This window comes from Rhamphochromis sp. 'chilingali' (assembly GCF_963969265.1).
Source record: "Rhamphochromis sp. 'chilingali' genome assembly, chromosome: 18".
Lineage (NCBI taxonomy): Eukaryota > Metazoa > Chordata > Actinopteri > Cichliformes > Cichlidae > Rhamphochromis > Rhamphochromis sp. 'chilingali'.
The window spans coordinates 5,666,398-5,680,296 of record NC_137945.1 but is presented as its reverse complement, the minus strand read 5'-3'; the positions used below and the strand labels follow the sequence as shown (position 1 = coordinate 5,680,296).

The 13,899-nt window shown below is 41.9% G+C and overlaps 1 protein-coding gene across 1 annotated transcript in view; it reads right to left on the bottom strand.

Annotated features, from left to right (window-relative positions):
* Positions 1-13,899, bottom strand: part of LOC308385924 (gamma-aminobutyric acid receptor subunit rho-3-like) — a 28,103-nt gene that overhangs the window by 2,866 nt on the left and 11,338 nt on the right. The window contains exons 3-7 of the mRNA XM_080865135.1: positions 5,173-5,240; positions 3,497-3,720; positions 1,816-1,898; positions 1,520-1,657; positions 976-1,128 (exon numbers count right to left, since the gene is read on the bottom strand). Of these exons, the coding sequence (XP_080721261.1) occupies positions 976-1,128; positions 1,520-1,657; positions 1,816-1,898; positions 3,497-3,720; positions 5,173-5,240 (666 nt within the window). The remainder of the gene's footprint in view (positions 1-975; positions 1,129-1,519; positions 1,658-1,815; positions 1,899-3,496; positions 3,721-5,172; positions 5,241-13,899) is intronic.

Genomic DNA, 13,899 nt, shown 5'->3' with positions numbered 1-13,899 from the left:
CAGGGGACGAGAAAACACAGACAGACTTCACATATGACATTCAAATTCTTTCAAATAACGTGTGATGTTTGGTGAAGACTGGCTGTTCTTGTTTTGTTTTTGGACATGAGTGTAGACACCAAGAAGCCAAAAACTGCAGTTCTTTAAATTTGCATTGAGGCTGGCTTCAAAATGAATCCTCCTCCACAGACTGCCACGTTAAAGCCTTTAGATACACGTGATTACAGCAACTCTTCAGAGGGTGACATTTCTTTGGAACCCATCCATTTACTGTTATAACTTTGATGAGCAGGTGTGCTGACACACAGAGGTGTAAGGTGGTAACCGTCTGCTGAGCCTTGGCTCCACCAGCTGGAGTCATTGAAGTGAACCTGTGGACTGTGATTGTGTTCGTCATGTTGCTGTGAAGTACAGAGCATCCATGATGTTTGTTCTTCAGTCTGAGGATGTGAAATCCTAGTTTTTAATTGGTCTGTTAGCTCAAATTAACAGGTATCTCACTCACACAGTTTATAGATGGAGCTTGCTAGCATCAACTTAGCACTCCACCTGTTAATATTGCAACTTTGACTCAGAACAAACTAAATACACTTGCTTCAACTTGACCCGGTTTTTTTGTCTTCTGTGGTTTATATAACTCTGTATAAGATGTGATGAAAAATACAAATAAATATCAAAAATATCCATCAACTGTGTCAAATTGATATTGATGCAGTAGGTTTTAGATTCATATAAATGTTATCCTGGCAGTATCATTTGTCTTGCAGTGTAGGATAAAATAGATCAATGATGGTGTAAAATAAAATGTTAGAGCATCACTGAAGTCATTAGGCTTCACCCCAATAAAGGAACAGAACGAAACAGCACTATTTACAGGTTTAATGTGCCTCTTTAAATGTGGTTAAAGAGCCAGGAGAGAGCAGAAAGACTGGGATTTGAGGTGGTTGTACTTAGGATTTGCTTAATGAATGATACCCAGAGACACTCTTGCAGGAACAGCCCGTCTATCGATCCAGAAGGAGACCCAGGAGAGGACGACCATCAGCATGGTGGGGAAGTACGTCTGCAGCATGAAGAAGAAGATGTGCCTCCGCAGGATGAAGGTTATGAAGAGACGGTTGTACCAGCCTGACAAAGAGAGACAGAAAAACTTCAGTCTTTTCAGCAAACTGTGACACTTGATGATAAGGTTGGAGTTCCTGTTCATCCCAAAGTCTCTAAAAGCACTCTAATCTAAAAGAATATATCTACAAGTAAAGAGACAGACGTGTCCATATGTTTGTGACTACTGAATATGATCTGCTCCCACTTCCATTATTTTATGACACAATCTTACTGATGACCTACTAATTGTATTCAGCTGTGTTGCAGTAGGGACACATGGAAAAGTTTCAGGACACTGGTCTCTGAGGACTGGAGTTTGAGACCCTGCTTTAGAGCATAATGATCTGACTTGTGTTTTGTCTCTAAACGTGAGTACCCGCAGATGCTACAGGTACACAACCTGTGCTATACACACCGGTGCTGCTGTAGAAAGCCAGGCCACTGGAGGCTTGGAAATGCTCAATGAAGAACTGTGACAATACGATCTCATCTGTCCTCAGAGAGTCGTTGCCATTCTTCCAGTAAAGCATCAGGTCATTCTCGTTATACGCGTCTACAGTGAGAAACAATTAGAAACAAAGGGAGATGGAAAACAGAAGAAAGACAAGAACTGAGGTCAGCTGACATTATCCACCTTTCATTTATGTGTTACTTTATGATTAAAGAATGTGAAGTTTTTATTATTGTGTGTATATACTGAATGCGTCTTACAGCTCTCCAACTCCAGCGAGCAGTTCTGTGTGTCCAAAGGGAAGCTGCTGAAGTCCATCGAGCAGAGAGCCGTCACAGTGACCCTGAAACACCCACACACACAGATATAAAACAGCTTCCCCTGCAGCTGTCCTTGACTGTTCGTTCTTACAGTTTACTCCCTAGAAACTCAAGCAAACCAAAGTAGAGTCAGAAAAGTGAAAATAGGGCAGGGAAACAAAGATTAAAGCAGGAATCTAGAAGCTTTTTTTTCCTAGCTGCAACAATTTCTGTTTTGTCAGTTTGTCACATCTGATACACACTCACCAGATAGTTCAGATAGTTACACTTTGCTTAATACCAGACCTCCTTTTTTCAGAAAATAATGTAATTCGTGGCAGAAATTTGTTCCTCAGAGATTTTGGTCCAATTGTGTGAAGCTATTGACACGGTAGCTTCCCGCCGTTCCTGCAAATTAGCTGGCTGCAGATCCGTGATCAGATCTCCTGCTCTAACACATCCCATGCATAGAGATGTGGTCATTGTGGAGATGGAATGATCTGTACATTTATGCCGTTTTCGAATGTTGCATCAGAAATTGAGACTTCTCAGACCAGCCATATTTTTCCTATTGTCTGTGAATTGTAGCCTGAGTTTCCCGTTGGGCAGAGCTGAGCAGAGTGGCAGCTGATCGGGTTCTCTTCTCTCTTCTGCTGTAGCCCCTCTGCTTCAAGCATGTGTTGTCTTCTGCAGACAATCACCTTCACATTCATGTCACATTTAAAGCCACTTAAATACCGTTCTTCCTCATTTTGATGCTCAGTTTGAACTTCAGCAGGTTGCCATGTCACTGTTACTGTCACGTCATTGGCTGATCAGATGTCTAGGTCAATGAGCAGTAGAACAGGTGCACCTAATGAAATTCCTGGTCATCTTATAAACCATCAGTGAGGCTTCTGAATAGTTTAAGGGACGCTTGGTTCATAAGGGATGCTACAGACATGCACAGTGTAAGATGGGATGCTTTACTGTCATGGTCCTGCGACCATGACTCAGTGACTTTATGTTTATGTTCTTTATTGTTATTACTTTCATTATTATTCTTGGGCTGTTTTGGGATGGTTTGTGTTTGGGATTTTAGACACTGGGTTCTGGGTTTGTGCTCCCTCTGTTGGTCCCTGGTGTTAGTGTTCCCCTGTCTCGTCAGGTTAATCAGGTCCAGCTGTTTCCCCCACCTGTGTGTGATTTCCCAGTGTCTCTTTGTGTACTTATAGTGTGTGATTTCCTCTGCTCCTCGTCGCGTCGTCTGTGTTCATACCCGGTGAATCCCCTGCGTGCTCTCCCTGCTGTTCTCCCTTCATGTTCAGGTTTGCCACTCCCTTTGTGTAGTTTCTCCCAGTTTAGTTCGTCCTTAGTTCTGTTTTGCCATCTCCACTTTATGTTCAGTATTGTCAATAAATCACCTTCACATCTGAGTAAGTGCTGCATCTGAGTCCTCCTTTCCACTCTTCACACGGCCGCTGCCCCGGACCGTGACATTTACTTACTTATTTTATTATATGAAAAAAACCCTAATAAATCAATGTTTTCCTGACACCACATATATTTAAAAGTAAACATTGGCTGCACTAAGCTTCAGAGGATTTCATCGTCTTCTCTGCAGCTTAACACTTTTGCATCCACCTGAACACCTGCCCTCTACCTGACGCTGTAGAGGATTTTTCCATCAGGGTAAACCCGCAGCATGATGTTCTCCATGGTGGTGTCGTGGATGAAGGAACGTTTGGAGTGGACGAAGAAGACGTCGGGAACCCAGATCTTCTTCACCAGCCGGGAGTCAAAAGTCCTGCTCTGGTTGTTTCTAGACGGGAACGCCAGCCTCTCGTCCTTCCAGTAGTGACGCAGGTACAGAGTCATGGTGAAGTCCTACAGACGGCAGACACACACCAGAGAAACATATACTTCTTATGTTTCTTTAATTTTTATTCATGTTTTTCAAGCAAGTTTGAATTCATGGGAGATCTGGGGGCTCAGAAAATGTGGTTCCAGGCAGAGCCTGAACCTGGTGTCAACACTTCCATTGTTTTAGATCAGGCTGTCATTGCAGCACCGTCCTGTTCTCATTCATCTCTCTTGGCTGGAAGAACTTTTAAGTTAGACATGGCGCTGACTTCAAAGCTGGCCACTTGAGGGATCAAGAGCCAGAGAGTCAACTGACAAACAGTGACGTCAGTAAAACTATAAAGTCATAAAACTATAAAGTCATAAAACTACAGTTTAAGGAATCTCTTTAGTTCAGTTTGTCTACATGATTTTATTTTTACTGAAAGGTTATGAAAGAAGGGAAAAATATGACAGCTTTTGGTGTAATTTGTCTTAGGAACATTGTTTTTGGCTCATCAGAATGACTTATATGATCTTATTTAGCTGTGGTCTGGCAGCGCTTTTAATACCAAACTCTAAAACGCAATAAATTCTTAATGATTTGCAGCACAATGCACAAAGAGGTTGACACACTGGTTAGATCTATGTGATTAATTTGGCAGATATATATATATATATATATATATATATATATATATATATATATATATATATATATATATATATATATATATATATATATATATATATTTTTATCCTGGATGGCCCTCCTGATGCAACCCCAGAGGGATCCTGGGAGGAGAGACAAAAGCAGGAAGTGTTTGCCTGTTTAGTAAATGTGTAAATTATTGAGCCACTGTTGGCAGCATAAAGCCTGTTGATCTAAAATACAGTGAAAAGTTCATAATTTAAGCCCTCTTTGTGTGCAGAGCAGTCCAGCAGGTCTGACTGGATTCTTTTTAGGCCATATCTGGGCCACAGGCTCCATTCAGCATTTGACACAAATGGTTTGAGGCCTTTTTAAGAACAGCGCCAGCTGTTTGGCCCTGATTCTGCAAACCTCTGTTAAACACCCCAATAGTTTATTTAATCTACTAATCTGTTTATTTATTTTACAGTGTAAAAACTATTGTATTAAGACATTTAACCAACATTTTCAGGAATATATTTAGGCAGCCTCTTTTATGATTATTTACTTGTGACCTTCCTTCATTCCTGTTAGTCACACTCCCTTTCTGATTACTGGTCCAATTAGTATCTCCTGTGTTCAGTTATCCTCTCACTTCCCAGGCTTCCTTTTTTCTCTATTGGATTTATTTGCCACTTTCCTAAATCAGGTTATCTAGCTGTTTTTATTCGCCTTCCTTCAAAACCCTACCTTTCATGTATGGATCTTGCTATTTCTTGTCTTTCCTATTTTTGATTTTTGGACTTTTATTGTGACATCTTGCATTTGGGTCCTTTCCTCTGTGACATGCCATTAAAAATCCTCACCATGTTGACCTCTGAGATGCTGTCGATGCTCTCCACCTGCACATCAATGCCTACGGGGATGGGCGCACCTAAAGCAAAGGCATGGAAAGTATTTCATTTTAATGCCATTAACTCATAAATTATTTATCAGTGCTAGTAAAGAAACTCAGTCAGAACTGTGCAGCTCAACCTCTGCACATATTTTATGGGTGTCACAATTCTGTGTGTGAGTGGGGTGTGTGAATGGTGTAAACCGTAAAAAGTTATAAACTTAGACTCGACACATGGGTCATATTTCATGGGTTTCGCAAGTGGGTGTGACAGAATGAATCTAAAGCACCACCCATTTAATTTAAGGTTTTCTGGAGCCTATCCCAGCTGTCACTGGATAAGACACACCCTGGACCCTCATCATCGTCTACTCCAGGGTTAACAACCATCAACAGCCAAACATGTCAGTGAAGGTTCTCAGTCATCCAGTTTTGTTGTAGTCTAAGGAGCTTGGAAAGAAAAGCATCTGGACTTCTTTAATTTTCTTAAAGATGTTTCACCTCTCATCTGAGAAGCTTCTGAGAAGGACACTCCCAAAGGGCTTAAAATCTGGGACTCTCCACCATTTGCTCTTAGAACTGAAGAAGCTTCTCGGATGAGAGGTGAAGAGTCTTCAAGAAAATTAGAGAAGTCCAGACGCTTTCCTTTCCAAGCTACTTACACCATCAACAGTCAAGTTACAACCAGCCTGTTGGCTGCAACAAAGAAGGGAGTCACAAAACCAACATTTAACTAGCCTCGCAAAACACTGGCACTTCCTGCAGTCTCCTGCATCAAAACACAAACACGCACGCACGCACGCGCGCGCGCACACACACACACACACACACACACACACACACACACACACACACACACACACACACACACACACAAAAGGCCTCGGGCTGTAACAGAATTTAGGATCCACATCTAAGAGGCATGTCTTTGATCCGTGTGAGGAAGCAAAGGAAGAACATGCAAACTCCCCACAGAAAGGCTGTGAAAGTCCTGGGTTTGAATCAACACCCAGGACAGTTTTGCTGTTTTCAGGCACAAACCCACAAACCCAGGACACAAACTCCACCCACAGATTTAATCAGATGAATATGAGCTGTGGTTTTGTTGAAGCATGTTCTTGCCAGCAAGTTGTATTTCTATCATTTGACAAATCATCTCATAACTCAAAGGTAGATTGTCAAGTTTAGGACAGACTGAACATTTTTGATAGAAACCTCAGATTGGAGACATCTAGGTGCCACAGTTGTATCACCACTGGGAGGCAAAAGAAAAACAACATTTGGCAATAAACACAATTATTTATTGTGCGTTCCATCAATGACACATGATTAGTGGTTCCTGAATGCCAGATAATGCGCACAGGAATTGATAAGGAACTAGTTTGTGCTGCTGTCAGTCAGAATCCAGGGTGTAAAACATCCACACGAATGCAGGAAATGCCTCGACTGCAACACACCCATGTTTGCATGCACCAAGGTGCAAGGGCCCTTTAATCGCTGCTTGCAGCTTTAATTGACATTATCAAATTGCAATAAAGACAAATGTAATATAACTGTCAACAAAAAATTCTAAGCAATAAAGTTGGACGAATCCATGCAGTTATTGCAGGGCTGGACCATACTGTTATACGACAGCAACAGACGATCCTGGAATCTCGGATCTAATTTGTCAACTGAAATTTTTTTTAAGTTTCTCACTTAGTGAAACACATAATACACACAGTGGAGTGCAAACAGAAACACAGCTCATAGAAATCCACATGCCTTCACAGTTAAAGGAAAAAAAGCATAGAAAACTATCCTGTGATAACAATAAAAATACTATTTTTAATGTGGGCTCAGTACTGGTATGTTTAAGGCAGAGGCTTTTTTAACAGCACCGGAAGCCTGCCTGAAAAGATATTAGTGTCTGTTTGATGTCCTACAGTGAGATGGGATAGAATAAAAACCGATAATAATTTAACAGCATATCAGGATCAGTCACTTCTCGTTTATTGCTTTAATCCAATCACCCGTCCTGACCTGGAAACCTCATTTTGTGTTGTGACATCCTTTGTCTTTGGCACCAACTCACCTGTGCAGCCATTGACATCTGTCTTCATCTCTCCCGCCCCACCCCATCTTCCTCATCAGCAGATTGTTTAACGGCTCCTAAAAAGGCTGAACGCACATAAACAAGCAGAACACACATAGCTGGAGGGCTCTGCGACCTACCAATGATCATAAAAAGCAGCACTTAAATTATGGTTACTCGCTCACTGTTTGCTCCACAAAGCAATCATGACAAAGTTTAGGAAAGAAGTTTGTCCATCCCATAACAGTGCCTAGTGGCCGTGCTCTCCTTTGGAATTCTATACTGTTAATTTTAGGATATATCCACAGCTGCGACCTGCAGACAAAACAGCTCATTCCTGCGCCGACCACAAGCAACAACAATGATTTCACTGCCGTTCTGCTGGAGAAAAATGTTTCCATTCATTTGGAGGTAATGTTAAAAGGTTAACAACGAGGAGAATGCACAGAAGGAAAACCAGCTCCGACCACTCTTTCAGCCTGTTAGCGTGTGTTGCCATTCTTAGATGTCTTTATTTAATCCGGGCCAATTTAGATTAAATGGGAATGTCTTAGGACATCTAGGTTACGGTATAGAAAACAGCTGTTTTCAAGCAAAACTGCTCAAAATATGTGAACTTTCCATTTCTGCTGTTGCACTGTGACTGGAGTGGGTGGAATGTTAGTGTGGGTAGTGTTTTCTTGACATGAATAAGGCTCCATAATTCATGATTTAAAAGCTTCAGTATGAGTCAAGCTACATATACAGTAGTAGAGTTTTAAATGAAGAAGACTATCATCCACTTTATTGTTTTCAAAGTCCTGCCATACTTACATTCGTATAACTATAGGCTGGAAGCAGAGAGTGGTTAAAAAGGTGGTCTTAAAAATTCCCATCATATTGCAGTTTTGCCTGACATGTTTTCATAGCAATGAAACATATTTAATAGCAGCAAACTTATAACTGCATTGGCTACCTGTGAATCCTCATGTTCACATATCAAGTCAATGAGCATATCCTGGGCAATCTTTCTTTCTGACACTTAGAATACAGTTAATGAACTTCAGTGTTTTATTCAGTTTGACCGGAAATGAATGACGGGGTATTGAGGGGTGTTTATCGAGGTTGGGGCCATTTTCACACAGATATGTGAGATCAGAAGTCTTCAGGTTTTGCTCCCTAGTTGCCAAAAAACCAAAAACAAATGCAGTGTTACAATAATGATGTCACTATTCAGACCTTGAAACTAAGGCCATATTTTTTGGAGATAATCTATCTGAATTTCAGGAGTGAGACCACACCTCCATACAAATGCAATCCAGCTCTCTGTCTGTCTATGACCCCCCCAATGACATTTAAATTAGTTGTGATGGATCAAGGACACCTCTAAAACCTGCAGGACACCGGCCCTCGAGGCCTGGGTTTGGACACCACTGACTCAAAGGATACTGTGCTGGTGACAAGCCTTGTACCCTAAAACACAGTAAGTTACTTTCTCTGAGTGCAGACTGACAGACCTTGCAGAACAGTTATTGTAATGACCACAAAAAATATAAAAATACAAAAGGTCCAGTTCAAATATTTGCTTTTGATGCTTTTTTTGTTACTGCGAATCAGGCAGAATCTGTGTCACTGCTTCCAAAAATTCCTATTTGAACCAAGAATTTTGAAACTAAAACTGCACCAGGTATCTGTGAGAAACAGCTGTTCCATCCTCCCACATGTTTCTCTAGGGCGAGCCACCTTTAAACTGCCAGAGCTCTCTCCTCTACTCCAGCTTTTATACTGAGGGCTGAAGGATCGCTGAGTGCAGCCAGCTGTGCACCACCTTCATAGGAGAATGAGGTCTGAGTCATTCGTTTTTTAAAACTTTACACAACACCATGTTCTTTTTGGACAGTAACCCAGGCTATGTTTTTCCTTTGAGATGGGAAATTTGCTAAATTGAAGCTAACTTTGTAAACCAACGGATAACATCACAGTGGGAGACATGAGTCATCAGTGTTCAGGAAGAGTTCGTCCGGCGATGCTCTTTCGTTGCATTAATCCAGTTTAGATGCAAAATAAACTGCCTTGCTGGAAATCTTTGAAAAGTTGAGTATGCACAAACACAGACACACAAACTCTCTCTTGCACAGTCCCACACACACACTGTGACTGTGTGACTTAATAAAACCAGTGGAGACCAAAAATTTAATGTAGCCCCGACAACGACTGCTGTCAGGAAGAAAAACCTGCAACAGAAGGTCACTCGCTCTCCCTCTCCTGGCTCTTTACTGCTTTCCTTTTCCCACATCACACCCAGTCCGAGTACATATGAGGCAGACGTGCAAAGCGAGGCCACAGCTGATTCTCCACTTTTGTGCTATGCAAAGGAGCTTCAACCCTAATTTATAACCTAAACCCTGTCTTATTGTTTGATATCAGCTCTGAAGAACTATTGTAACGATACTGTATAAAAAAATAAAATAAAAATCTGAACAACATTTTTCTTTAAATAAAGCAACAAATGACACAACAAATGACAGCTAATATATTTGAATATTAGCTATCAGCTAATACCAGCACAAGCTATCGCTACAGTTTTTTGTTAAACACCGTGTTAAAGAGCTTGGACTCTTGGAATTGCACCTGTATTGTCCTCATCTGATCATTTGTAATTAAAAACATGGTTATGGTTCACCGTGACGTAGAACAGACTCACACCTTTGAACAATTTCCTCAATGCTGTTTGAGAGGAAATGTATCCTCTAAACCTCTGAGTGCCAGAATGTTAAAACTGCACACCAAGGTCAAGTTCGGGCTTATTTGAGCTGCCGACAAACATTTTAATGCGATCATTAAGCAGTAAAGTCCAACCCTTGATGCGAAAGGTACTTGACTATGTTGTATGCTGAGCACATTAGGCTTTTTCAGCTGGGTAAAGTATGTATATTTGGATAGGTTCTGGTCAGCTGTGTGCAAATAGGCTTGACTGTTTGTTTTGACTGCTGTCCCTTAATGAGACTTTGTTGCTGCAAGACTGCCATACTGCTCATTTGTTCACCTGTTTGTGACATGAGTCTAAACTGCAGCTTTTAGCACTTTGGCACTGACCTTTCTGGAAGCTGCTGCTGGTCATTACCTTGTGATTGCATGTAAATGATCAGCTAAGGTTGCCAAGCTTGGTTAGCAATACACGTTTACAGACTGTGTGAGTTCAGACACAAATATCTGCTAATTAGTGCTAACCATGATACTGACTTCTTGAACTGTATCAAACAAGATGCATACATGCTGGAGATTCTTCCTGGACCACCAGTTATGCTGCAGACCTGAAACCAGCCGGCCAACCGTCTGAAACCTTCAGACGCTGCAAAGTGTCAGAAAAATTACGTAAACCAAAGGGCATAACTCTATACGGGTGAAGACCTGAAAAGGTGATGAATTAAAAAATCCACATGCAGTTTTGGTGAGTGGCACTCACCACCACGCTTTCAGGAGATCAGATCTGCTCACATTTTAATAATGGATTGGATTTATATAGCGCTTTTCAAGGCACCCAAAGCACTTTACAATGCCACTATTCATTCACACTGGTGGAGGCAAGCTACGGTTGTAGCTACAGCTGCCCTGGGGCAGACTGACAGAAGCGAGGCTGCCATATCGCGCCATCGGCCCCTCTGGCCAACACCAGTAGGCGGTAGGGTAAAGTGTCTTGCCCAAGGACACAACGACCAGGACAGAGAGCCCGGGGATCGAACCGGCGACCTTCCAGTTACAGATACGCTTCCCAACCCCCTGAGCCACGGGGTGACCATGGCTCAGGGGTGACCGTGCAGCCAGCTGTGGCTATGGCCAGCTGTGGCTGTGCACAGTTTTTGCTCAGTCTTACCTTCCAGGTACAAATAACCACACAACAAGCTGTTTCACTTATCTGATATATTCTAAAATGTTCCAAAAGGCATCAACTTCAAGAAGTCAGTGACTTATTTAGCAGAAGATAGTTTTAGCATGCGGCTAGCAGTACAGACACCTGTATCATCACCAGTACAGGTGTAATGGAGGGAATTACACTTTTGTTTTAGTAAACAAGATAACATACACGAAGGAGGATGTAAAGTTTACCGTGTTTAAGATCTGTTTTGTGTTCAGATTTGGTTTCAACAAATAGTACCAGTAAATGTTTTAGGCGAGATGGCTGAAAATGAAAGGCTGCTGATTGGGATTGAACTGTTTTTCAGCCTCAGGCGGTTTTCTGCCTGTCACGGCCAGCGGGACAAGCCGTGTGATGATGGGATGTGCAGAACCTAAGACAACCTATACTGGGCAAGCTACCAAAACATAGACCTGATACCTTTACACAGAGACGCAGGGAAAAATGGGAAGACAACACAGGATGCGAGGAAATGACGCAGGGAACTAACACAGACGAACCAGCGACGAGCACAAGATGACACACAGTATAAATACACAGGCAGACACAAGAGGGAACGAGGAACAGGCGGCAACGCAGCTGATTAGGGAAGACGAGACAAGGAAGCAAACAGAATACACTCACATGAGACACGGGCCTTCACAATAAAACAGGAAATGCACAGAGACATGGTACAGACACTAAACAGAGGGAACACAGAACCAAACTCAAAGAACTAAAAAGTCTAAACCACAGTACACAACAGGAGCAAACTAGAACACAAGATTATAATAATAAAAAACACAAAGCACTGGATCAAAAGACCCAGGACCATGACCCTGCCACTTCCTCGTTGGCTTCATGCAGGACGCTTGTTGTCACAAAGCCTCTCTGACCTGCACAACATATTTTTTGTTTCTTTTTCTTATCAGCTCATGTGATTAGCTCTGCTACAAGGAAAGAGGGAGAAAACATCTTCTTAAGTCCCTGTTGAGCCTGGTTTAGCAACACTGAGACTGTGATGCTATCAGTGCTTTGGTGGTTTTAGGTGATATCAGCCGGAACAATCAGCAAACGTCTCTTGTGAGCTCTTCTGCTTCTTTACCTCGCCTTTAAAACCAGAATATTTCCACATGCGACCTTTAATGGCAGCAAACTTCCACCTCACTTCTGCTCTCTCCTTTCATTGTCCTGCTGGCCGCTAAATCTCACTCTGGACTTTTATTCGAGTAGTGTTATGATTTTCTCGGTTAGTGATTTGCTCCAGATTTAGCTTAACATGAAACCTTGCCTGGTGCAGCTTTAACGGCCAGCTTTTTGCCCCATAATGTTTGTGTGTTCAGCGTTTCAGAACGAGTCGCCCTAATCCCCAAACACAACGCTGCAGATGGATCAATCCATGCAGTCATAAGCGGCATAATGCAGTTTTAAGGTGGCAGGATGTTTCTCTGGAGCCTCATCGCCGCATGTGTGTTCTCATTTGACTTTCCATCGGCGCCAATCATACGAGGGGGAAGGTGAGAGGTGGACAGGGATTAAGAGGTGAATCTCTAGGCAGCTTTCAGACAACATGAGCGTCAGACTACAGAATCCATACTGCCGAAGCCTAACCATGTGTAATGCTGCATCTTTGTCTGAAACACTTTAAGACATTTGCAGAATTTACAGCAAAAGGCTTTGAAAACAGGTTTTCTGTCTCTATGCACATTCTCGGTGTATGTGCCCTAAATCACAGCTGACCTTTAGGGAAACCTCGCTGTACAGTTAGGGTGCATTTTCCCTCTGAATTCCTAGTCTCCGCTCAAATATGCTGTCAGGTGATGGCCACAATTCGACTTTTTGTTGTTGTTGTGCAAATACCGAGATAATCAGAGCTTTGTAAGGAGGATTAAGGATAGATATTCTCCTGAGGCAGAAGCAAAAGAGGCAGCAGAAAATGTGAAACAGTAGCCTAAGAGTTAAAGGTTTCATTACATTTACAGCAGAAAAATAAAGCCGGTCTGAATAATTTATCAGATTCTGGTTTGCGACAGAGGCAGACTTGAATTAAATTTAAATGAAAACTAAAGAAAATATGAACTATAAACTTACAAAAGTCCTGCTGTGGTCCTGTACAGTGTGACCATATATGTTTTTGAGATTACTGATTACTGTATTAATGAACAACAGCACAACAAAACAATGTGGCTGTGATATAAGGACATTTAATATGACTATCCTGCTGTATCCCATTTCAGCTCATATCATCATTAAGTATTGGAGTCTAAGGAGCTTGGAAAGAGTGAACTGAAGAAGCTGAACTGAAGAAGCTTCTCGGATGAGAGGTGAAACATCTTCAAGCAACTTAAAGAAATGCAGACGTTTTTCTTTCCAAGCTCCTTAGACTACGATGACCTGGATGACTGAGAACCTTCACAGACATTAAGTATTGGAACATTTACTTCCACGCTGTAGAAGAACAAAACAAGTAGAAAACCATTTAAATGAGCTTTCATAATCTATCATTTCAGCAGCAGCCACACTTTGTTTCAGAAGTCATCAAATATTTTGGATACACCTGCAATCAAAACCTTTTCTTTTGTTTTATGCTCTGAGGTGTGGTTATGATGGCAGCAATGAATCTGCCAATAAAATGTCAGGTTTGTACCTGACACTGCAGCCAAGTGAGCGCACAGAGCGGGAAGATACAGCCAAAGTATAGCACCACTTGACTGGATACCAGCATAATCCAAGCCCTCATAGTAAATCGC